At 44.1% G+C, this 24,863-nt stretch overlaps 1 protein-coding gene across 10 annotated transcripts in view; it reads right to left on the bottom strand.

The window, feature by feature from the left end:
• grm8a (glutamate receptor, metabotropic 8a) overlaps positions 1-24,863 on the bottom strand; it is a 541,588-nt gene that overhangs the window by 449,419 nt on the left and 67,306 nt on the right. For all 10 annotated transcript variants that reach the window (XR_011603508.1, XR_011603507.1, XM_070991750.1 and 7 more), the window contains one exon: positions 11,002-11,218. Coding sequence is in view for 8 of the 10 variants with exons in the window: in XM_070991750.1 (XP_070847851.1) it covers positions 11,002-11,218 (217 nt within the window). In the remaining 2 variants the exon portion in view is untranslated. The remainder of the gene's footprint in view (positions 1-11,001; positions 11,219-24,863) is intronic.

Raw genomic sequence — 24,863 nt, 5'->3', positions numbered from 1 at the left:
GCCAGACATCCGAATATTTTTTTAAGATTATCATATATTTATGCATTTCTAAGATCTTGTATACCATGCGCTTAACCTGCCTCCTCTGTGAATTACGCTGTTGAGTTTGAAAGCCTGAATTACATTCACATGAACCCGATGTCAGTAGCCGTCACTTGAATTAACAAATCAATATGAACTGCAGCTCGCAGCGCCTCAGCCTTCGGTAAAGTGAGACGGAGAGCAAAAACAAGATGCAGAAACAGGCAGGCAGTGTTCACCCAAGACAAATTAAAACGCGCGTGTTGTGCCACCAGAACCACATAATGAAAAACACAAAAGCAGCAAACAGGGAGGGAAAAAAAGGAGGGGGGGGGGGGTACAAAAGGAGGGAAAGAAGAAAAACTAAGTGAAGATATAAGGCCATGTCTAAGCCTGCATAAATTCCCATTTCTCTTTTGAATAATAACAGTTTCATTCTGAAGTGAAAAATGGGGAAGGCTTGGGTAAGTGGTGAAACTTTTAAATCCGTGGTTCCGTGCTGGCGGAGTGGGAATAAATTACTCTGTCAGAGTCAAACTATGGAAACACGGCTACATTTGTTAGGACGGAGAGTGTTGGAAATGCCTCCAACCCTCAGCCATTACCCATCATTTGTCAGGTTCCACGGCCAACTCCATGGCATAATTGGGTCTGCGCTACCTCTGCCGCCATCAACAGTCATTTAGATGTAAATACGAGGGGCAGCCAATGTAAGAGAAGCACTTGGATAGGTGAGACTCGACTGGCTTTTTCTTTTTTTAAACTGAGATTGCGCAACAAGTTTAAAGTCTGGGGTTCCCGAGCATCTCTTGTATGGATTGCGTGAGATGACGAGTTCTCCTTGAGGCCACTGTGGGGAAAAAGCACATCTATCTGTCTTTCTGCATTCAAACAGTACACCATAGGTTCCTCCTGTTTCAACTCTCATCTCGCTCTGTGTTTATTTCTTTCCAGCCGTAAAGTCAATATGAATTTACATCTCGCTGCACTTAATTATTCCATCTGGGCCAGACATCAGCGTCCTCACACTGAATTCACGAAGACTGTTGAATATGAAACAGAAGTTTAACTTTAAGGGAAAGATGTTTTTAAAGGCGCAAACAAAGGCTGGATTCCCATGGGGGAAATGTACACCATCTGCTCTCTGATGTGATTTAAAGCTCAGAGTTTTATCATATATCCTCTTTCATTTCTACTCTGTATGTTCTCTAAAAAGCAGAAATGTGGCAGAGATAATATGATAAAGACCAACGGCAAAATTCAAATCTGATTTCAGCGTACAACAGTTGAGGTGCAAGAGTTGAAGAGCTGTGAAAACCTTTCAACGCTGGTGTTTTTTCAGTGGTCTATAATGTGCCAGAAAATTCTTGCAGAACCAAGAAATCTGGTTCTACAAAACTGTGTGATTTCGCAAGAGTGCCACTGTGACGGTAACATTTTTTTTATACCGTTAAAGTCAAATACAGATGGATGGTACACCGAGATACAGATGGATGTGCCCATCGAGAAGGGGAACAGAGAGGTCAGGAGAGATGGATGTGTGTGAGAAATTGAAAAGGAGAGAGGGTGGACTGTGACAGAAAACAAGGAAAACGGAATTATATGGTAAGAAGAAAAGTACAGGGGCATGTCAAGAACATCTGCGCTGTGATTAAGGCAAATTGTAGCTCAATACGCTTGTAGCTCCACCGCAGGATCGAGAGGTAGAGATGCGGAAAGAGGATGGCAGAGTGATGAGCAAGAAAGACAGCGAAGGGGAAGACGATCTAACACAAAGAGACAAGAAAAAAAGAAGAGAGAATCAGAGAAACTCAGGGTGCTTTGAGGAAATTAAACAGAAAAAGGGACAGATGGAGAGCATCGATTACTGTTCCCGCATCCTGGCATTCCAGCAATCCAACATGGATCGTTGTGGAGGCAACAATGCAATCGCAGCGCAGAGTCGTAATTCTGCCCCATCCACTCTCAGCTAATCAGCCTCTGCCAGCTCACCATCCATCAGCCTGTTGGGCCTGTGTGTGTGTGTTTGTGCATTTGAGACTGAAGGGAAAAGACAGAGGGACGATATAAGTAGTTTGTCCGTGTGCACGCATGTGTAGTTATCAAAGTTTGATTTATTAGCAGCAAAGCAGAGAGTAACAAAAGACACTCGGAGCAAGTTCATCAGCACTCCACCCGCTGGTCCTGCCAGGTGGGAGACAGCAGGACTCATTTGTCTGTGTGTGTGAGGCTCTGTGTATCATGCCTGCTCTAGTCCAGCTGAAGGGAGACTGGCCATAACTCAGCAATGTTCTACTGGACAGAAGGAAAGTCCTCCTGGGACTGCAAATCAGTCTGAATGTCTCTCGTACAGTGTTAATCCCTGTAATTAATATCCACAACTACCAGTTACTGAACTTCCCAGAGGCCACTGAGCTTCCTACCATGGATTTTGTGCTGATTCAAATCAATGTTTTGCCCTGGCAGTAATCACCAGCCATGCTAAGTGCCCGTTTTTTTTCTGCCATTTATTTACAAGCTGCTGGTGGTTGATTTGTGCAAAGAACAACTAGTCACCGGAAGCAGAAAACTGGATCCGCTCTGTATCAGTCACACAAGATGCACCCAAACCAGGGCTGTTGCTCGAACCTGTAAAAATAATAACCCTAAACCTAAGCCTGCTGCCTACATGTTACATGACTAGCTCGCTAAGTCTATTGATAGCATGTGATAGCATAATATAGCCTCAGGATGAATTATGGGTCACCCATAGGACATTCGCCCGGGAGACAAAGCGAGGTCAGTATCTGACCACCTGGGGTGAGAACGTGCTGTATGTACAGTATTTAAAGGGATTAAATGAGGCTGAAATGATCTGACAGGTGTAAAAAAAAAAAAAAAAAAAAAAAAAAAAAAACTCGAGCATCTTGTGATATGATGCTGGTGATTTATCTAGACCAAACAATAAGAATGAAAAGTGAGAGGTCATGGTGGTTTGCCTGTCAGACTGCCTTGCGGGCATCTTTCCAGCTCACTGTGTCACAGATCTCTCCACATGAGTGCAAATGAAGCAGTTTGCTGTGTGAGACGTCTTCTGTTCAAACTCGGATTAAAGTGGACATTTATGAGTTGCTATTATCCAAGACTAGTTTCTAATTGCTTTCAGCTCATTCAGTTCAGGTTTCCTTCCCCTCCGCTGCAGCGCGTTTCAAAGCGATCCCACTGTCAACATGACAGTATCACACTCTCCTCTGTTTGCAGTGTTTTTGATGTTCATTCACGTGCTCCCCCCATTTGTTTGCAGAGGAGAAATCAGGAGTCTAATTTTCTCAGCGCTTTTGCATCAACACACAATGGCTCAGATGTGATCAGGAGAGGCTGACGACATCAAAGTCACATTCCGCTTTGATCGCCGACTGTAAATCTAATTTCCTACAAATGACGCTTGCGGCTTAAAACCGCTAAGCTACGCTAAGCCTTTTCCTAAAATCGTCGAAGTGACAGTTTTTATTATGGTGCCACTGCTTTTCTTGTTGTTTGTTTTTTTTTCTCTGCAATACAATGAAAGAGGATTGCGTATAAATGACAGGAAGTGAAGTTATATATATCTATACACTTCCTGTGCAAGGCCCATTTCCGTCTGTGATTCCTCCACCAGCTCATTATGGCCATGTCTGTGTTCACATGTATACACATAGCTGGTTGGGGAGTTTTGAGATGGAACTCTCAAAGCACCTTGAGGTTTTAGAGTCAAACAAGTATTATTTTTTGCCGGCCAACATCGGTTCTCGTCATTTATTTTAACCGTGACCCCAGAGCCCTTCTGAAGACGGAGATGAAAAATTGAAAAAAAAAAAAGATGAGGAAGGAAAGAGAAAACATCTCAAGTTACTGGAGCAGAACGGTGAAGAGGCTTGAAAGTGCTTTTAAGTTGTGCAGGCAGAGTCCCACTCCCTGAAAGCACATCAACATCAAAACACACACCGGCATACATACCTTCTCCCATAAACACACATAACCTCACTTATACACACACCTAAACAAACATGCATCCCTGCAATCACAGCGAAAACTCACATACACCTTGCCAACGTAAGCTGCACAAACACACAATCCAGGGCGCGCGCGCACACACACACACACACACACACACACACACACACACACACACACCTATGTGCACCGCCTGGTGCAGTAATATTGCTGAAATTACTTTTGGGGCTTAGCAGCAAGTGGCTGAGCTTTTTTCTCTCCCGGATCTCTTGGAGGACTCAAAGAGGCCAAATGGGGACGGAAAATAGAGGGCACACACATATACATACATACACACACACACACACACACACACACACACACACACACACACACACACACACACACACACACACACACCGATACCCCATTTCTCTTCCTCTATCTGTACATCTGTCTGCCCAGTATTCTCACTATTGCTCTGTCATCGCAGAATACAAGGAGTTCTCACCTCTGTCAAGAAAATCACTGGACCGGAAATGGACACTACATCAAATCGATAGCACAGAGTAACATACAGTAAAAGCACTACACACATTTTAAGATGGCCAACATCATACAGAGGCATACAGTCTGCAGTGTGAGCTGCACCGTCCCTTTACACTGTAAGTGAGCATTTGTTGCCCATCGGTGGACTCTGAAAACGTTAACTTGCCGACATGATTCTGCTCAAACGAGACAAATTTATGTTTCTCGCCACAGGGCCATGAAATGTGCTATGTAATATACTGCACACCAGCAAAACTGCTTTGTGGGAGGCAAATCTAATTATTCCCTCAATTCCCTCCCACCAGTAATCACTGAGACATGGCTGAAAATACCGAGGTGGTTTTTAAAGGTTGAAAAAGCATCACAGGCAACCCCAGAGTTTTCTGGAAATCAGTCGGTAATTTCTGTTGGACTTTCTATTGGGGCAGCTGGGGACAACTGCTAAAAACGGACGTTTCAGCTGAACGGGATTTAATTCACAGAGCTGCTCTGGTAATAATTACCATCTCTAGATGTCCTCTGGCAATACTAACGCCATCCACTGAGGGCTGTTAACTCTTAATAGATATTGTCGATTCCACCCAGGTGAGAGATTGGCAACATAAGGCTAACATCAGCTGGATCATAATAGAGTCTGGAGACTAAGAAAGATGTTAATGACCTCCTCGAGATAACTCATATTTTTTCAGTAAGGCAAGGAAAGCGTGAGGACCGGAGTAACCACAAGCAAAAGCACTCAATCGAATGACATGGGAGGCAAAAACGGGCTGCTTTCCTTGTTTGGAAACACGCAAGGACGGGAGGAGTGGTGAGTATATCAGAATAAAACAGGAGACAATGAATGAATAACATGAAACAAAAAAAAACAAAGCAGGAAACAGACAGAAAACACAAAAATTTCAAGAAACAGTCAGTGTTAGTGTCCTGGACAAACCTACTCACAGACACGTAAAAATACATACATAAAAGGTTTTATAAATACAAGCATGAGCAGGCCACCAACCAACAGCATAAACAAGTCTACAGGCATCTGAGACTTTGGGGCCTTTCATGAGAACAATAAAGAAAGCGTCACATTGAAGAGAAAACCAAGGCTGGTGTAATTAGTTACAAATGGATGGGCTGATGTGTGCGCTCCCTGTGTGTGTCTGCATGTGTGGCAGTGAATAGTATCAGTCTTAAGTTGTGAGGGGAGCGTAATCAAGGACAAGAAACAGAGAGCTAAATCGACCCGGGGGACATGCGTTGTCAGCTGAGTGTGAGTTAGACAGAGTGTGTTTGTGCGCTTTGTAAAGCTTCTTCTTCAGCATTTATCTGTGTTTCTGTGAGACTGTGTGCATGTGTGTTCACACAACTTGGGTTCAATATAATCACTGTAATTGTGATGTATTTGGGAATTCATACAACATGTAAAATGCATCACTTTTTTGTGTCTAAGCACAATAAGTTCTTAATTACACTTATTATACACTTACACCTAGTGTATATCATTATATCTATAATGCATGATGTAATGCAGTATAATCAAATTCACTTCTTAAGATCATTATACTGTAAGAATGGCGCTAGAGAAGAGTTACTAAATCATTCCAGCATGTTCATGAATATTAACACACACTGCAAGTTCTATAATGCCAGCTAAGTGATTTTCCAACACGAGTGTGGTCTAAGAATACTGCATCCGCGCCTATAAATAGACATATATCACACGTAATATGCACTGAAATGTATTTCAATTAAAGTATGATTCCACTTGCCTGAATAAAACAACATAAGCCAGAAGCAAGACTTGGATAATGACAAGGAGCGACTGCATTGTGGAGGGCAAGAGTGGACTGAAAGCGAACTAAAGAGGCGAAGCTAGGCAAAAAGGCGGAAGATTAGTTTAGAGCCAGAGAACTAATTAAATGAATCTGGAGATAAACGTTTAATTATTTTCTCTCAGCCTTTTTTCTCCCGCTCATTTTCCTGCCTTCTTCATTACTGCCTTCCAGAGCTTCTGTGGAGCGGCCAGTGTCAGAGGGAGGTGGCTGTTCTTTGCCAGTGAATGCAGTCCACACACACACACACACACACACACACACACACACACGCCCCCGTCCCCTCTCGATCCTACGCTGACAGGTTCCCTTTCAGATTCACCCACAGCCTCTCAGTGTCTCTCTCGCACATAAGTACACGCTCATGCTCGCGCGCACACACCCTCTCCTCTGTCTGCAGTGTGTCTGAATGTAGATGTAGTAGTTTTAATCCCAGATGGATTCCATGAGGAGGTGAGGAAGGGTACTGGAAGGAGAAACGGCCGTGACTTGATTTAAAAGATCCCCTTTTCTTCGGTAAGCACACCGCCACTTCTTATTTTATAGTACAGCGATCCACATGCTCCACACGCAGCTCGATATAGGAGGATGTAGTCCCTCGGTGCGGCAGGGGTCAGTGCCATACGCTGCGATTTCCACAGCGAGGAGCAACAGCGGCGTGGCATGGTGAGTAGGGAGGCCTCACTTACTCCAGAGGGAAGAGCTGGGATGGAACACCTGGTTTGTGGAGCTTCCACTGACGGGGCAAAAACATGAAACTACCAGGTCTGAACACAGCAGTTTTGCACTCTGGTGAGAAAGACGCAAAGCTGCAAAAAATACCTCTTCAGGGAATTGATGTAGTGTCACAGATGTGATGAGATTCACGTAAGATGTGATACGATGCACATTTTACCACTACAAATGAACCACTACCTTCCTGCATGACCTTTGAAACCACTCCCTGACAAATCCCCCACATGTTGACCTTTACTCAATTATTTGTTCATTAACCTTTGATTGCCGGGCTACGTCAGTTTATTGTGTACAAAAGCAAAAAGCACTGCATTATGCACCCAGTTTGTGAACACTTAGGGATGATGAGTAAACACGGTGGGCCCATGCTCACTGAGCTGTGTCCGTTACTAGTTCTGCATGACTGCGAAGCCATGGCTGGGGGTGAAAAGACACAGGCTGCATATGCTGGAAAAGTCACGGTGAGTATATTTCAGGATGTAGCCTCATTTGAGCAGACGGTAAAAATGTTTTATAAAATATACTGCTGGATAATCGCAGGATAATGAGAAGTCAGTACTGAATTCTCTGGAAACTGTAAAAAGTTGCAGCATTAGCAAAACCTCGATGATGGATATATTCAATGCAGACAGAAGCAGATGGAGGAAAACCAGCTAGGATTACTAGCAAGTGGCATTTTACTTGTACACCTGTGCAGTAATACTGACGTGTATGTCAAGAATTTCGCTTTTCAGCTGCTTTTGTGCAACTTTTGTTCAGAAGTACATTGAAGCAATCTTAGGACCTGCTATCTACTGAAACGTTGCATTGAAAAATGCCACTGAAACAATAATACATTATCTAGGTGTGTAAACTGCCATGCTAGCAGCTCTGTGAGGCTGTACATAAGCACAGCGGTGCTTTGAGCTAAACGCTAACGTCAGCTTGTTGACATGCTCACAATGACACGGCTAATGTGCTGATTTTTAAAACATTTGATGTTTACCACTGTCATCCAAGTTTAGCTTACAGTCACACTAAAACAGCGTCCATTTGGAGGTTAGCGTCTAGAACACCGGTATGTAGGCTGTGCATCTCTTCCTAGTTGTAACCTCAAATCGAAAGTTATTTCAAGTTTTCCCGAAAGCAGTCCTGCTGAAACAAAAAAGATTTTGCTGACTGCTGTGTGGACTTGCCTGAAAAATTAGTTATGCAGAATTTTCTTCAGAATTCCTCCCGGGAGTGAAGGAACACAACAGCTGTGGAGCAGCAAACGGAAATAGGACATATTCAGCTTCAAATGCTGTATTGGACGAGTAAATATTGAACTTTCCCAATGTGTTCAATAAGAAGAGGCACGAGACGACCACAGAGAGGCGTGACCGGGGCAAATTAAACTGGCCCTGTTAGCGCCTTTGCATACATCCTGACGTCTGCGAACAAGACTTGAGCACCTATTATGAAAATTTTCAGTGATCGATATGGATGAATTGTTGAGAGTCATCAGCAAACAATTACACACCGATTAATGTGGATGTTTGGTATTAGTATCATAAAATAATCACCTAGAAATTTCCTGTGGCTGTGTGTATGTATAAAGATGTCCACCTGTGTCACTATGTACAGTGTGTATATGTATGTATATATGTATGTGTGTGTGTGTGCTTGGAGTGGCTAGGAGTGCTATGCTATGCATCTATATTAGGACCCCTCTCATTATTCTGTCGCTGTTCCCACTTCCTAGTCCCATTCTCTGTCTCTCCCCATCTATTTTTCCCACTCTTCAGCTTGATACACAACTATAGGGCGCACACACAAACATCCCGCTCATACACACACACAACTCCTCTTCCCTCTTCTTCACCCTCGTTTTTTTCTGCTCTCCCATCCCTTCATCTCCTTGGTTCTGTTCACATCTGCAGAGCCGCAGAGTAAACAACTGACTGACTGCTGTCACAGCATGTAGCCCTCCCGCACACACACACACACACACACACACACACACACACACACACACACACACACACACACACACACACACACACACACACACACACACACACACACACACACACACACACAGACATAGAGGGCAAGGGAGTGCGCTATCTGCTGACTCCCAGAACACCAATACACACATTGCTGAGGACTGCTTTACCCTTTACAGAGGCACACACGCACGCCCAGGCGCACACATTGATCTGACACCACAGTAAACATCTATGTGCTGACTGCCACAGCATGCAGCCCTGGGCGAGCCGGCTCCAAACGTGCACAGAGACAGAGATGGACGGATAGGCAGCAGCCCAGACGTACACAGAGCTGTCATCTCGACAGCGGCACACAAACAATGCAGAGAAAAGCAACGGATGGGAGCAGAGAGCGCTAAAAATAGACACATCTCGGCTCTCAAACGGATTCTTTACTCGTCTTTAGTCCTGTCAGTCTGTAAATATTTGTCAACATCCAACGTGATGCGTTTTTCAATAAACATTTGAGACATAAACAGGGAAACCGACAGCATTTTGATCTGTCAACATCACTTGGAGGATTTCATAAAGTGATTTGAGGCAGCGTTCGCCCAAACTCGATGCTCTCAGGACCACAGGGACCGTGCTTTTAAGTCTCACATCAAAGCAGACAAGCGATCCGTCTCTGTGTTCCTCTCTCTTCTTGTATCTATGTCACACTCATTTACTCCAATGGAATTTACCCTCATCTCTCCTGCCACTACCAAATGAAGGAGCGAAAGCGTGAAATTGATGTATTTTACTATTGACACCCGTGTATCGCCTGTGTTCCATCCATTCGCAGTTAACCTGGTTTCGAACTGATTTTTCAGTGATTACAGGTGAGAAATTAAACAACAAAAAAGAAATAATGAGTGCATGAGCGGAAAAACGGAGCAAATGCGAATGCTTCCGAACGGAGCGCCGCAGTCACTGAATAGTTTAATGGGGATGAAAATGATCTTAAATGTGCACTTAATGGCTATTATAACACTGAACGACTGATGCTGAAGATGCTCCAGGCAAAATAAATTGCATTCCAGCAGCTGATGCAAGGGTGCTTGTTTAAATCCTGTGGGGCTTTTTCTAAAGCAAACTGGGACCCCACAAACTAATAGTCACCTAATATTACATGTTACCTGCCTATGGACGTAAGGTGAGGCTAAGCTATAGCAGTTGGCAGTGCATGCTAACGCTAGCAACTTTGGCTACAGCAAAGAAACACACTTTTTAATCTTGAAATTCTGCTTTTTGCTTGGTTCTTTCCTCATGTTCATCAGACCATGCCTGGACAATCTTTGCAGTACGACAGGGCACCCTCACAAAAAGGGGTGAACTTGATCTGCAACAAGGCAGCTAGCTGGGTGGTACATGCCAAAATAACACCCACATGAATGCCAAGTCCAAAGGTTTCCCGGCAGAACATCAGCATCATTCACTCCATCCTTCTGTGGTTTTAATATTGTGGCCGATCGGTGTCGAGCCAAGAGCAAAATCTGGGAGAACGCCTGCACTTGTCCATCAACTGCTTGCTGAGAAAACTCTCCGTCTGAGCTTGCTCACCACACTCTGCAATCAACAGCCAGCAATTTGCCCGAAGAGTGATTCAAATCATATCCTACACTGCAGTGAAGAGACCATCGCAAGTTGTGTGAAAGTGTCACTCACCACAGAAACAAAGAGCTGCGAACTATGAGCATCACACAGTCTCAAACATTTTTCTCTCTGGCAAGAAGAAAATGCAACCTAGAATTACAAATCTCGAATAGTAGTCATCATTTTACTGAGGACTACCTGGGAGTCCCATCTTGAGTCTACCCTTCAGTGGCAAACCACCTGACATCCATGTATCACAACAGCCTGCAAGACTTCATGCTTCACTCACTGCACTGATGAGCTAATGTCCCGCAAAGCTCAAGAAAAGCCGGAGCTCCTACCAGTTTCTCTGGAGATCTGGATGAACGCCTCCACGCCGCTCTCTCCATAGTTGCCCTCGGAGGCTAGCGTGGACACATAGTTCCACTCCATCGCCGTCACGATGTCCATCATGGCCTGGGCCTGGTAGGAGTCCGGCGGTACCACGCGGGAGAAGAAGTCGTAGCGGGTGTTGTCACTCAGCTCTGGCGCCGTGGAGGCGTAGCTGATCTGAGGGATCTGGACAGGAAAAGTGAGAGGAGAGAAGAGACATTATTGAGGGAAGGATGGAGGAGAGGAGCAGCGGTGCTAAAATGCAGCTTGTTGATTCAATGTTTGGCATGACTGCAAGGCAAAACAGTGTAAAACGGTCTCATCTCTCCGTTAATTGTTTTACAGTCTCTAGACTAATGTGAAAAGGGAGGACTGTGTGTTTTCTGAAGTGGTCTCATTTCATATTTATCATCACAATCAATTTGTTCGCCCACTAGAAGGAGAGAAATACCTTATCGAAAAAAAAAGGTGAGTCAGGCAGTGATAATTCTCATCTTACTTCACGCCTTCATGCATATTTTCATTGGATGTATATGTAGGAAAGAGATATAAACGCTTCACACTCCCTGCAGGATCGCTGTGATTAATAATTCTCTGGGATGTATGGAGCAGTCGCCATCGCCAATGTTGAAATTCAGCTGCAGCACCGTCGACTTATTGTCTGCTCAGCGATGAGAAACAAGCAAACAAACGACTTGAGAGCGAACAGGTGGGGAGGAGAGGAGCGAAAGTGGTAAATAACTGGGAATCAGAACGCGGGATGAAAGTCATTTTTCAACGCCGGTGTCGCGGCTGACAGATTAAGGGTAGAGAGAAGAGAATTTGACGCGGGGAGACGGACACGAAAGAGACAGCGGGGACCAGGCAGGAGGACAGACAGACAAAAAGCACAACAGGCAGATGGGAGGATGGAGAGACAGAGGTTGACAGGATGACATGAGACACGCACAGGCAGACACACACAGGCAGACACACACAGGCACGCACACAGGTATTGTTAGTGATAGGCAGCGTTAACAGGTGGAAAGGTGTTACGTGGTTGACAGGCAGATTGATTTTTACCCCGACAGAGAGGGACAGCAAGGGAAGACCCTGTATTCGCCAACACATACACACACACACACACACACACACACACACACACACACACACACGTTGGACAGACGTCTCATTGGCATTCATTGGAAGTAAGACTTAACTGCCAATCCAAACCAAAACAGAAGGTGTGTCAGCTGTCTGTCTCAGACACAGCCACACACATGCTCTCTCTCTCACATACACGCACATACACACAAATAAAGCCTACAACTGCTGAACACAGCAAAAGCGGGTTTGTGTGTGCATGCGTGTGTGTGTGACTGGAATGTTTCTAAAGCCCATCACTCACTGTCTTCACTCCCTCTGAGCGTCATCACAAATCCCTGCTACCCTGCATCTACACCTGTCTTTGCCATTTTTAAAGGTCAGGAATCTTTTTCGGAATCGGTCGTCTTTGGTGCTGAAGCGCTGCAGAAAGCAGGTGTAAAAGAGCCCTCAATCTGGGCTTTGTTGCTTCAGGAGCTGACTTACAAAAAAAAAAAAAGAAAAGAAAGAAAGAAAATGTGAGCGATAAAAACTAAATTCTGAACCTGAGCAGCATCCATTCACCTCCTCGAGTATATAAAGATCAAACAGCTAATATGTTTTACTTCCACGACAGTGATCAATGCTGAGGGGAAGGCATCTCATTTTTTTTTAAGTAGCCGGATATCTAATTCTGGGTCAAAACTGTCTTTCCTTTGTGTGTTTAATAACCTTCCATTACTCTCTGTGAACTCGGTGGGAGTTCACACTCGGGGCACTTCAGTACTGTTCTTGGTCCTCTCTGCCGAGGGAATACAGCTGGAAACTTTCATAAACTTGAGGATGTGCATGTATAATTCATATTGGATAGAGATAAACAAATGAAAAGAAAGAATTGGGGTGGTGGGTGGGGGGGCATTTGGTCCAACAACTTGTGTGCATGTGTTTGCGGAACGACACTGTATATACTGTATGTGCCTATGTACATGTGCATCAATGTGTAATTGTGGGTGTGTGTGAGGCTCCTCTGTTTCACTTGTCCTTTTCCTCTCTACGTGCATTTAAATAGAAGAATATCCATATCAAAGAGAAATGAATGCATGAAATATGAGATACTGTCTGTTTACCACAGCAATGGGAAAGTAACCCTTGTGACCCCGGCCAACCTCTTACTTTGATCTTTTGTTATTTCGCTCTACAGCTGGGGAGCGCAGAAACGGAGACATACGCAGACACAAACACACAGTTGTGTACACGGCGCAGACATCCTCTTGTCATATCGTCATTACTGAATATGAGGAGGAAAAGCAGAGAGAAAGGAAACCAGTGGAGGACTGCGTATGGATTCAGTGACATCTAACATTGCCTGCTGCGGGCACAGACTCAATACTGCCTTCCACACCCACACCTGCGCTCTCTAATAATGAACTTATCCACAGCCACAGATCCCCCCCCCCAGATGCACGTGTAGGCACAGAAACCTTCTCAAACTGAGCACGTCTGATGGCATGTGACATTTGAGTGTTGTAAATCATTCATGTGCTGAGAGTTGCGACCGATTCCAGCCTCTTTCAAAGCGCTTTTGGAGTTGTAGTTAGAGGCGGGAAATTAACGGCTTGGTTCCCCCACATCGCCAGGGAAGAAGATTATACCTCCAATCCCCCTAATTCCATTTGCTCTAATGAATATGAGTGTGTGTGTGTGTGTGTGTGTGTGTGTGTGTGTGTGTGTGTGTGTGTGTGTGTGTGTGTGTGTGTGTGTGCCTGTATGTGTGAGCGAGGGGGAAATGCAAGTGTGTATGATAAAAATGGAGAGAGTATGTGTGTGCTGTTGAATGCATAGTTTCAATTAGCACTAGAAACACTTTCTCACACGCACTTATCAGTGGGGTGAGGTATTGTTTCAGGTTGTTGATAGACAATTATCAGTCTATTTGCACATTGCACTAACTGTCCTTAATCAATACTCATTGACATCTTTTTTTTTTTTTTTTTTTTGTTAAGTCTGCTGGCAACATCGCTTTAGGGATGCTAATGTCAAACCCTGTCGGTCTGTCGATTTGGCTGAAAGCACTGCCACGCTAAAGTCCAGCCTCCCAGATTGTCCAGTTTTTGCCTCAGTAATGTCAGTGCATCTGTGCAACACTTCATAGCAACAAAATGATCATTTTCTTTAGATATTTATGCTCAAGCAGGGAAGCATTTTGCTGCGTAATAAACAAATGGATGAGATATTTGTTGTCCATTCATTTACATGTGAGATTTCAAACAAACTAAACCATACGTGGACTTTAAAATACATAAAATACATACACAGCATTTCAGTGTCATTCAATAATCAAAACACGTTGAATCTTTGAAGCCTAAGCTTCAGCAGATTACCAAAATTCCACTGTGCATGGCACCTTAAAGGCTGAGAGTTTTCACCCTCTTGCACCATTCTTAGCAGAGTCAGAAGGCGTCTGAGTCCCTTTACCTCGCCACTGAACCTCTTTAAAGACTGAACTCTTCTCTATGTAACAACAAACACGAGCTCATCTGTTTCACGCAGTGTGGCTGCCATTGAACAGCAATTTGGGCATTCTGGCAAACATATTAAATCTTTGTTCTTTTGCTTAAGTGGAGAATTGATCACAATGAAAACATAATACAGACCTTCCCTTGGCCATAAAAAAACAGAGATTAATTCTTAATTGAGCTGTATTCCCCCTCCAAGCAAAGACTATGGAGAAAGCACAGACTAATATGTCTTCCCTCCATGACAACAATCAATGCACACCAGTAGGCTTACGATGTCTCATTTTTCTGAGTGGTGGAGAGCACATTTTTGAGTGAAACTTTTCTTAAATAGTGCCATTTAATAGCCAATCATGCTGCTTCCCAGTGAACTCTGGGGGAGTGAAACCAATATAAAGCAATATCCTAGAACTCCTGTCACTTACGGACATTCAGGGCTTCCGAGTCTATTCCTTAATGGCTTCTGCGATATTGGGAAAGAGTTTCATCCCTTTCAGACCCAATCCCACTGGGGAGCTGAACAGATAGCCAGCAGCCGGATTTGGACCTTAACAGATCCAATGATTCGAGACGGTGGCCTTCCTACGTGTGTCTCCCTCGCCCAGGACTGAAAACTGAGGAAATCCAGTCATTCTCACAGAGGAACCAAAGAGAACATGTTCAAAACATGGTAATAACATCAAACAAATGATACTGAAGAGGAGTGGAAATCTTATCTTTAAGATGAGATAAAATAAGATAGGACTTTATTGATCACACACTAGGGAAATTTAGTAAGCTAAAGATACCTTTGAACAGCTTAAGTGACCTTTTGAAATGTCACTTGGAAGGTCTATGGGAAATCAAAGATATTTGAGGCAGAATAAAGGCTACCAGTCTAAATATTCTCTTGCAAAGAGACTGGAGTCTTTGATCTAAACTGGCCCTTGAACCATAGTCTGACCAACATAAAGCCCATCTTAACCTTCAGCCTCATCTGAAAGGCTGAATATGTGTTGTGGTTGCGCCAAAACAAAAAATTCTGCATCTGCATACATTCACATCTAATAATGTGTGCGAACAACGTGACTGCATGCACAAATCATGACTGCGTGTGCGCGTTTGTGTGTGTGTGTCTGGCAGTAATTGAGCTGTCGGGGGGGCCAGAGTCTGAGCATTAGGCTGATAGATGGCTGTGGTCTAAAGCTAATTAACCCCAATGCATTACACACATGTGCAGCCTCTGTTACACACGCCCATAAACACACACAAAACAGTGTCAGAGAGTGGATTGGATATGTTGTAGCGCACGCACACACACACACATACATACACAATTACAGCAAGAGAGTAACTGATTGAGATGTACAGTGGCTGGTCAGGGTCAATGACGGTGATGAAATTAATTAAACACAAACGAGGGTGAGCATTAAATTCACATATTCAACCGGTTTCAAACGAGACCACCTTTTTATGATTAGACTTTCGCTCAGGCACAAACTGTGAAATGTCTGCATTTGTAGTTGTTTTGCAGCCATAGTAACAAAGCTTGGCCCAGAATATCTTTTCCCAGATTGAGCGGGAACAATTTTTTGACCGTCATATCAGAGCACGGATAGCGAGGGAAGGAAGGCACACATAAATTGATCTGGCCGTGTGAAGCCCTGGTTTTGAGTCAGCCCAGAGAGTTGTTTACTTGCTCGAAATTTGACTGGGTCCTCTAACAGCCAGCCGTGGTCTGTGTCTAATGAGGAGAGAGGCCTGGCTCAGTGGGACCTCACCAAGTTAATTTAGCAGGATGGAGGCTGGTGGGGCTGAGAGTTGGGTGTCTCTCGCTCTGTCTGACCCCGCCGTCTCTGTCTGGGTCCATCTGCCTCTCTTCGTCTTCTCGCTGTTTGTCCTGTTGTCGCTGTGTCTATCCTCCTGTCCTTACATGCAACTACCACATAGCTAATTACAATAACTAATGACAATAGATCTACTATTTATCAAGTAAGAAATAACAACAGTTACCTCTTCCTACGCATGTACTCGCATCTTCACTGTATCATGTCACAGTATCGCCAACTCTTCATTGAAAAATCATCAAATGGAAATTTATGCAATATGAATATTTCAATATGTAGATATTTATTCCAAAATTCATATTTGGTGTGTTTGGAAACTTCTTCTCCACGAGAATTTAAAATTATTCTTCAGGCTTGAAGGATGCTTGGCGCGCAGCACGGCATGAGCTTGTCATGACCGACCCAAAAGCAAGTCAATGAGGTTTAAGCAGTTTAATTTGAAATGTTAGAAATAATTTGACAAAAAACACACCCACATTACCAGCCTACCAATTGTAGTTTCAATTGTTTCCAAAGCACAGAGAGGCAAAGAAAAAAAATAACACCTCATTCTATCGAACTTCATTGTTACTCTCTCTGGATCAGAGATGCCACTTTAATTGCTCCTATCCAACATTGATATTCCCTTCCCTGTCTCACTTTTACCCCGTGTATGCTCCCCGCATCAGTTCAGAATAGAATAGCAGCCTGTAATTTGTTTGTTGACAAGTAAACAAAAACAGGTAGACAAGATGAGAGACGGTGTGGGAAAATAGGTAAAAGGAAAACACTTCATGAGAGCACAGAGATGGGGAAAAAGGGGGCTGAGAGTGAAGAGAAACAGCAGAAAGGACGTAATACGAGGGGGGCAAGGAGCGGGGAGAGAGGAGAGATGACATAGAAACATTTAAAGAGAATGAAGAAGAGACGTGAGAAACAATGAGAGGGAAAGATGAGAGAGGAATGATGAGAAGGAATGTTTAGCAGAGGCACAAAGAAGAGGCAGTGGTAAAGAAATGAAAGGGTGAGAGAAAAACTACGGCAAGAGAGAAGGAGGCAGATGAGAGAAAGCCTGAAAAGAGACGGATGAAGGAAACAGATAATTGATGGGAGACAACAAATGGAGGCAGGAGGAGGAGCAATGCAGGTTCCTCGAAAACGAAACAACGGGAAAGATCTGAGTCGAACAGAAACCGAGAGAAGTGAAATGAGAAGAGTGTTTAAAGAGCCAACAGGTTATGAAAAGAGAGAGAGACACTGATAGAAGATAAAAAAACAAAGGGAATGGGAAAGAGGCTAGTATGCAGAACGCAAATGAGCAGAAGTGACACAGATAAGATTGATGTAGGCAAGAGCAAAGACGGAGAAAAAGAGGAAAAGAATTACAAAGAAGAAGCTCAGATAAAATGACAGAATGAGACAAGCATACCGAGGCTCCACTTAACCCCTTCCTGTCCACATCTCTCATTCCTTAGTCGCATAAATTATCATCTCGACAGCTGTGAGCATCTTGCTGCCACCGAGCAAACAGAGGAATTTAGATCTAGATGTGTCAAAATCGAAAAAACGAAAACCTTCAATCGATGAGAAAAACTGAATCAGTGGTTCTATTAGCTTTCCACAGACATCGAGTTCATCTGGGAGCTCTAAGTATATGCAAGGCACTGAATTAATGACCCAGTGGGCCATTAAGTCCCTGGAGTTGTTCAGCAGCCCTGTGCAGGCCGCAGCGGCGAAGGTGATCGTATGGTGGCAATAATTCCTCGTGACTGAAGCCACGGAGCTCACTCACCAAGTTACTCCTGCCCGCTTCGTTTCAGAAAGCTACTGGCTTTGCAGCATCACTGTGTCGGCTGAACGTGCATCACGCAGCGCATTTAGCATCAATAACTAGCGGTTAGCAGCACTAAAACTGCAATTTCTGGTTATATATGGTTTTGGTCTGATTTGAAATGTAACACTGAGGTTTATCCCCAGCAGTGTGAATCACTCTAAGGGCTACTGGCACTGAGCAACAGCAGTTTAAACACACTGAAGTAGGATTTTAGCTCTACCTGGATATTTTTTTTGCAAATAGATGCCTGCAGATGACTATATCGGGGCCTTATTAGCTGGAAAACACAATGGCACCCCAGACTGAACACACACATAACACATTACTGAGTCAGACATTCTGTTCGCAGTGCTGCCTAGTGGGAACACTAACATGGAAAATACAAGATGGACCCTAAAATTGAACTCTTCATGCCCCTGCAGGTATTACATGCTCAGGGTGACGATGAATTAACCATGGCGACACAGAAAGCTCCGGTGCAGAGGCAGCAGGTAATACCAACCCACCGCCTCAGTCAATTTAAATTTCAAGAGGAACCTTATTAAAGGCTGCACTTAGGTCGGAAAGATTTACAATTGCGGCGATGAATCTGCACCTGCTGGGAGAAGGTCAGACGGGTGGCTGGAGGACGGGGTCTGACAGCTCACTGAGGTGGTGTTGGGGTGAAGGTGCCACTGTCACACACACACACAGCGCAAATTCTGGTGAAATGATGTCTGCGCTTTTGAGGCATGAGTGGACGCACGACTCGCTGGGACAACACCTGTGCCTAAGCTCGCACAGACAGACACACAATATCAGAGAGGTGAGGGTGGCAAGAGGGCTGGAGGCCGGGGAACTGAGGCTACGCCATTTAATACATCTCTGTCAATACATTATCACTTTCTCTCTCACACACACCCTCTCTCGCCCTGTGCCACGCAGTCTGGAAGCAACACGAAGGGCCATCTGTCCTCACCTGCCTTTCACTGTTTGCAATACAAATCCAGTGATGATACACAACAAATGCTGAAGGACACAAGTCCCCTACTTACTCACACAACCAGCAGATTTTATCTTACTGTATCTAGTTTTTTAGTTATCAATTCTAACCACTATTCAGTGTTGACATTTTGACAAAAGTTGCAACAAACTGCGGATTTCCTAACCAATTTTAATCACTCTTTAAAGTTTAGTCCAGCAAATTGACATCAATAGATGAACCAACAGCAGAAGCATGTGGATTAATACTCTTATTATTTCTGACAGTTAAGAAGAAGGCCTCCTTATTTTCGCTCATTAAATGCTATCTAATATTATTCCAGAGAGTGAAATCTGCATGGGGCAGTCAGTAGCTTCGTTGCTGTCTATTATTTATAAATGAAATTCTAATTTTTAGTTCACTTCGGTGATGGAATCGAGGGAAACATCCGTAATGACTTAAGGCTGATCGGTAACTCATGTCTTCTCGTCCACCCAAACAATCTACTGCATGACTGATTTCATTGATTGAGCAAATAAACAAATAATAACTTTTACAGTCACTCCTGATGCTATGTTCTGATGCTAGGTCTCTTCCTCTGTCCTTATTTCGTTTCTCTCCACCACATCTCCCATGGCTGTGAGTTCTCCCTGACTGCTTCCATGTGTTATGTGAATAACGTGTTCATCTAACAGCTGCATCGCTTCAGCAACCTGAATCTCATGGGCAGTGATACACACATACTGCGGGAGGAAGAATACTTGAACCTAGCCAGACATCTGCAGCGTCTGTTTTGTCTCTCCCTGCCGTGACACAAATGTGCTATCCAACAGTGCTTCATTGTGAGTTTTGTGCATGATAGTGTGTGTGTGCATCAACGAGAGCGCCTGACACCTTCCAGCATTCATGTCCGGTGTTCCCGTATGCATTACTGTGTCACGCTGTGCAACTGTTGCTGCAAATGTCATGAATTCCTCCAAACACGCACGCAGAGGCAAACTTTCATACACTTCAGTCTCTTTCTTTCTAGTTTCACATGTACACTGTGTATGCAGCACAGCGGTGCAGTGGTTGGCACTGTCCCTTCACAGAAAGTGTGTTTGAACCCACAGGACAGCTGGGACCTTTCTGTATGGAGTGCATGTCCTCCCCGTGTCTGCGTGTCCAAAGACGTGCAGATTAGGTTAATTGGTGGCTCAAAATTGAATGTGAGAGACCTGTCCGGGGTGTACTTGCCTCCCACCCAATGTCAACTGGGATCAGCACCTGCACCTGCAGGACTCCAAAGGATAAGCTGTTCTAGATAATGGAAGGACAGACGGATATGTACTGTAGGCAGAAGACAGCAACACACACTGAGGAAAAATACAGTACGCACACCTGCCAGTGTAACAGAATTAGGAGTCAGAGCGAGTTTGACTTCCAAACAGGTATTCCCTCGCATCAAACCCATTAGGCACATATTCCCATTGTTACACTTGTAAATGAGCCTCATACATCATGCAATATGCCAGCAGACCTGCACGGAAAGCATTCTAAATCTGTTTAATGAAAAACAACTTAGCAGCAAATTAGAGGCTAGAAAGTCTTTAAAAACCATTTGAGTGTGCATGCTCTGGTTATGAAATAGGTTTTGGTTAAGTGTTCGGTGCAAGGACTTTTTTTTTTTTTTTTTTTGAGACAACACAAAGCTGACAGGTTTCCCCCCAGGGGCAGACAAAATCAGTGCATGCCCACGCATGGCTCAAGCGCGCTCAGCTATTGTCGTGACTGCCAAGAGTGTGTTTGGTTTTTTTTTTACTTTTTCTTTCCGGACTGTGTGGGAGCTGGGACTCCTCAGTGCTTTCCAATTGCCACGGTGCATGTGCATATGTGCAATCTGATTTATTTCTCTGTACGAGCTCGTTGACCCCTCACAAGAGGCCCATCATCAGCTCAGCAGGCAGCCACTTCACATTGGTCATGTTTTGCATATTACATTATGCATCAGCATCGGTATGTATGCGTGTGTGAGAGTGTTACTACTGAAATCTCTCAACACCTGTGCTAGAAATGTTGTACACTTTGTAAATGTGAGACAGAATAGGGAGCATTCAATGGTGTGGCTTGTCCTTGCACCTGGACTGGGTAGTAATGCATACACATGTATTGAGCTTGATTGTATTATACAACACCACGAAATATGGCCTCGCAGTTTACCACAGAGGTGGATCAATACCCCTCGGACACAATTTCAATAGAAATGTAACACTATTAATTCTCTGATTCACATTTTTTAATGACTACACAGCCAAGCTGTTTGAGTTGGCTTCAGCACGGGTTGGGCAGATCGCATTTCCAAGAGCTTTGAGGGATTTTTTTTTTCTTTTCTTTTCTTTTATTGCTGATGAGGCGTTTCCTTGATTCTTATTTTATATGAGTGCACAGACATTTTAATGATTCAGTGATGGGTACAAGCTTGTTTGGGGAGTTTGGGGATTTGACCTGCACTTGTAATTTGCATCCTTGTGTTAAGTAGCATATAGGGCTGGGCGATAAAACGATAACGATATGTCTCGCGATAGACACATAATCAATAAATAATGCATTCGATCATTTTTTTTTTTTTCGTCGGAAGAAACCAGAAGTTGCAAAGCAAGGTTGGTTGCATGAACAAAGGCACTCGCTCTCAGGTAACCGAGCAACAAAGGGAGTAATCGCTAATCAGTGAGAGAGACACGCTAACACGCCAATCATGTAACATTATCAAGTTCGGTTGCGCCATCTTGTTGTCTCATGTTTGATTCTTCGCAAGGAGTGAGATGAGAAATAGAAAGTGAGCGCTGCAGCGAGCGAAGAAATTGTCGATAAAACAGGGAAAGTCAGCTCGCCAGTACGGCAGTTTTTTTGGATTTTATAAGTCGGACCGTAGTCAGACCAATGTGGTCTGTAAATTATGCAAGATTGTCGTCCCCACCAAGACCTGTAGATGCACATGTGTACCTGCAGGGCCAATGCTGGATAGGAAAGGTTTGTGTAGAGACAGCTACTGATACAATGACTTAGAGCTCAAAGTCTATGTCCAGCACTTGCGGCTCATGGCGTGAAAAGCTCTGCCTATGGATCCACAAGGGGTGTTTTGTTAGAATGAAAAGCTTGACAGGCGAGGGAATCCGTTAGATGCACAAGTGATTATGATTTGTGTTTACCTCCTGCATACATATACACATCTACAGCATACAGTCCCTGTAAAATGGGATATGTGAAATTCCCCCGTTCCTTGGATCATACCACCCGTGGTTCTGCGGTAGTGTTGACACGATGAAACCCCTGAATCTTCACTGCGCTGCACATTAAAGTGATTCTAATTTTGAGAATCAAACAGCTTGTTGCCACAGCGGTCCCTGTGCCTCAGCGAAGCCACAAAAAGCACAAATGGATTCTGACATTTCAACAATTGTTTCAAGGTTGAAACAACAGCGCAGCAGATGGTGAGACATTATACTCATCTATTTCTTGTGCTCCCAAGCAATGCTGAATGGCCGCTCAGGCAGGCCCACCAACAGGTTAACGGAGTCAAATGGAAAGTGAATAGTCCAAATAGTAGCGGTGCTGTTGATGTAAGAGGTGGCTGAAAAATAAATGGAGTGTAATTGTAGGACAGCATCCACAGAGTATGGCCATAAAAAAAGTCATTGCCACTAAAGACCAGGAAGAAAAATTAGATCTTGACTCTTAAGTTGTTCTGTGTCGGCAAAATGACGTAGTCATGAAGCAGGTGCTCGCACTCAAAAAAACAAATTGTAATAAAAGAGGAAATCATTATATCCATGTACATTAGCACACATAATTGCTCAGGATGTTGCTCAATGGTCATTCACTCTAGCACAATGTGAGTGCAGTAGAAGGTGATTGCTCTCAAATGTGAGGTGACCATGGTCACACAGTATCAGGTGGACACTGGGAAAACAGCTGCAGCATTTTAGCTCAGTGATTCACCTGCCCGCGCTTCTAAAATCAAGGTTAAGGGAAAGGGATACAACATTCTCCCCGCTTTCAAGTTTCCCCAACACTAATTTCACTCCATTAAACGAAAACTCCAGACGAGAACCGTTCTCTTAGCCCGTTAGGGAAAGCACATGCAAGAGTGGTGGAGGACCAGCTCATTATCTGTACCATATGGTCTCGAGGGAAGCGCTGTCATTTTATTTTTAGGGAAGAACGCGCTCGCGCTCGCACACGTGCACACCCGCTGAGAGGAAGCAATACCATTTCCGAGACCCCCTGCGTCTTCCAATCCACCTCCCCCTTCACGCAGTCTGACTCGCAAGCCTTTACATGTGCACACTCACACACGCATTTGTGTTGCTTCCAATGCGCACGCACAAACACATAAACAACTGCAAAAAGTTTCCCTTGATCCTCTTCTCATTTTTTCATGAGACACGCATCGTGTAACAAAATGAAGTGGCAAACTCCGAGTGGCAAAGATCACTGCTACACCTGAGCGAGGGATGCTTTGAGTTGTGTTGTCACTTTAACAAACTCACCGTGTGACTCATCATTTACCCCATTAGCATGCATGTGATGCACTTGACTCTGACTCAGTGAATATCAATTCTTATACTTTCTCTTTGTGCATTCACTAGTTCCATGTGTATGTGGAAAATAGTTGTATTTTAGGATGTGCGGGCATGCATGTGTATCTGACAGGATTAACTTGTTTCGGCCTATTGGAATATCAAATTGCACTGTGTGTGTGTGTGTGTATGTGCGCATATACCTGCGTGCACTAGAGTACATGAATACAGCTAGCAGGTTGCCATTATGTCGTTAATGTGTCCAACCGAGTAACAGGCAGCAGTGTGCACACAGACTTAATGTGCTAATGCAGTGATAGCTAATAGAAAGAGCTACTGCTGAAATCACACACTCTCAACAGCCTATTAATATAATGGGATGGGTGGGAGGGAGGAGGGGAGGAAGGAGGGGAAGAATAAAGCAGGAGAGGGAGGGTGGAGAAAGAGGGATGTGGGGATGATATTAATATAGTCTGTGGGTGGGAGTAGACTGGGGCAAGAGCAGTGGAAAGATGGATGGGGAAGGAGAGGCAGTGACGGAGAGAATTTGAGGGAGGATACAGAAGTGCAGGGAGGAAATAGTGGAATCAATATCAAATATATTATATATATGCATGAATATAGGAAGGGATGAATGGAGGGTAGAGAGACTGAAAAACGTTTAAGATCACATGTTCTGAATGTGATGAATGGTCTGCAGAAACAAAGGGGAAAAAATTGGGGGACAGATATGACATGTTAGTAAAACTTCCCTGAGTCAGCTGGTTGTGGAGAGAACAAAAGTTCCAAGCATACAGCTCAGTAAACAAAATCATCTCTGAATCCCAAGAAAAACGATGCGTAGAAAATGAAAAGTGATGAAAAATGAGGATTTAAAGCTGAAACGTTGGCTCATTAGTTAGAGATCCAGTGGCTCGGTACAAGCAGAGAGCAAACTAAAAAAGCCGCGGGCTCATTAACAATCACACCACGCGAGTCTTGTTTCGAACTTCACCGTCGCAAATTAGACTGGAGCAGAATCCTATCAGATGTGACGTTGACTTCAGCTCTCCCTGCGCAACCCTCGGGGGGGAAAAGTCGACACAGAAATAGAT

Source organism: Chaetodon trifascialis, chromosome 22 (genome assembly GCF_039877785.1).
Source record: "Chaetodon trifascialis isolate fChaTrf1 chromosome 22, fChaTrf1.hap1, whole genome shotgun sequence".
Taxonomy (NCBI): Eukaryota; Metazoa; Chordata; class Actinopteri; order Chaetodontiformes; family Chaetodontidae; genus Chaetodon; species Chaetodon trifascialis.
Note: the sequence above shows the minus strand (reverse complement) of the source record. Positions and strands in the feature narration are given on the sequence as shown.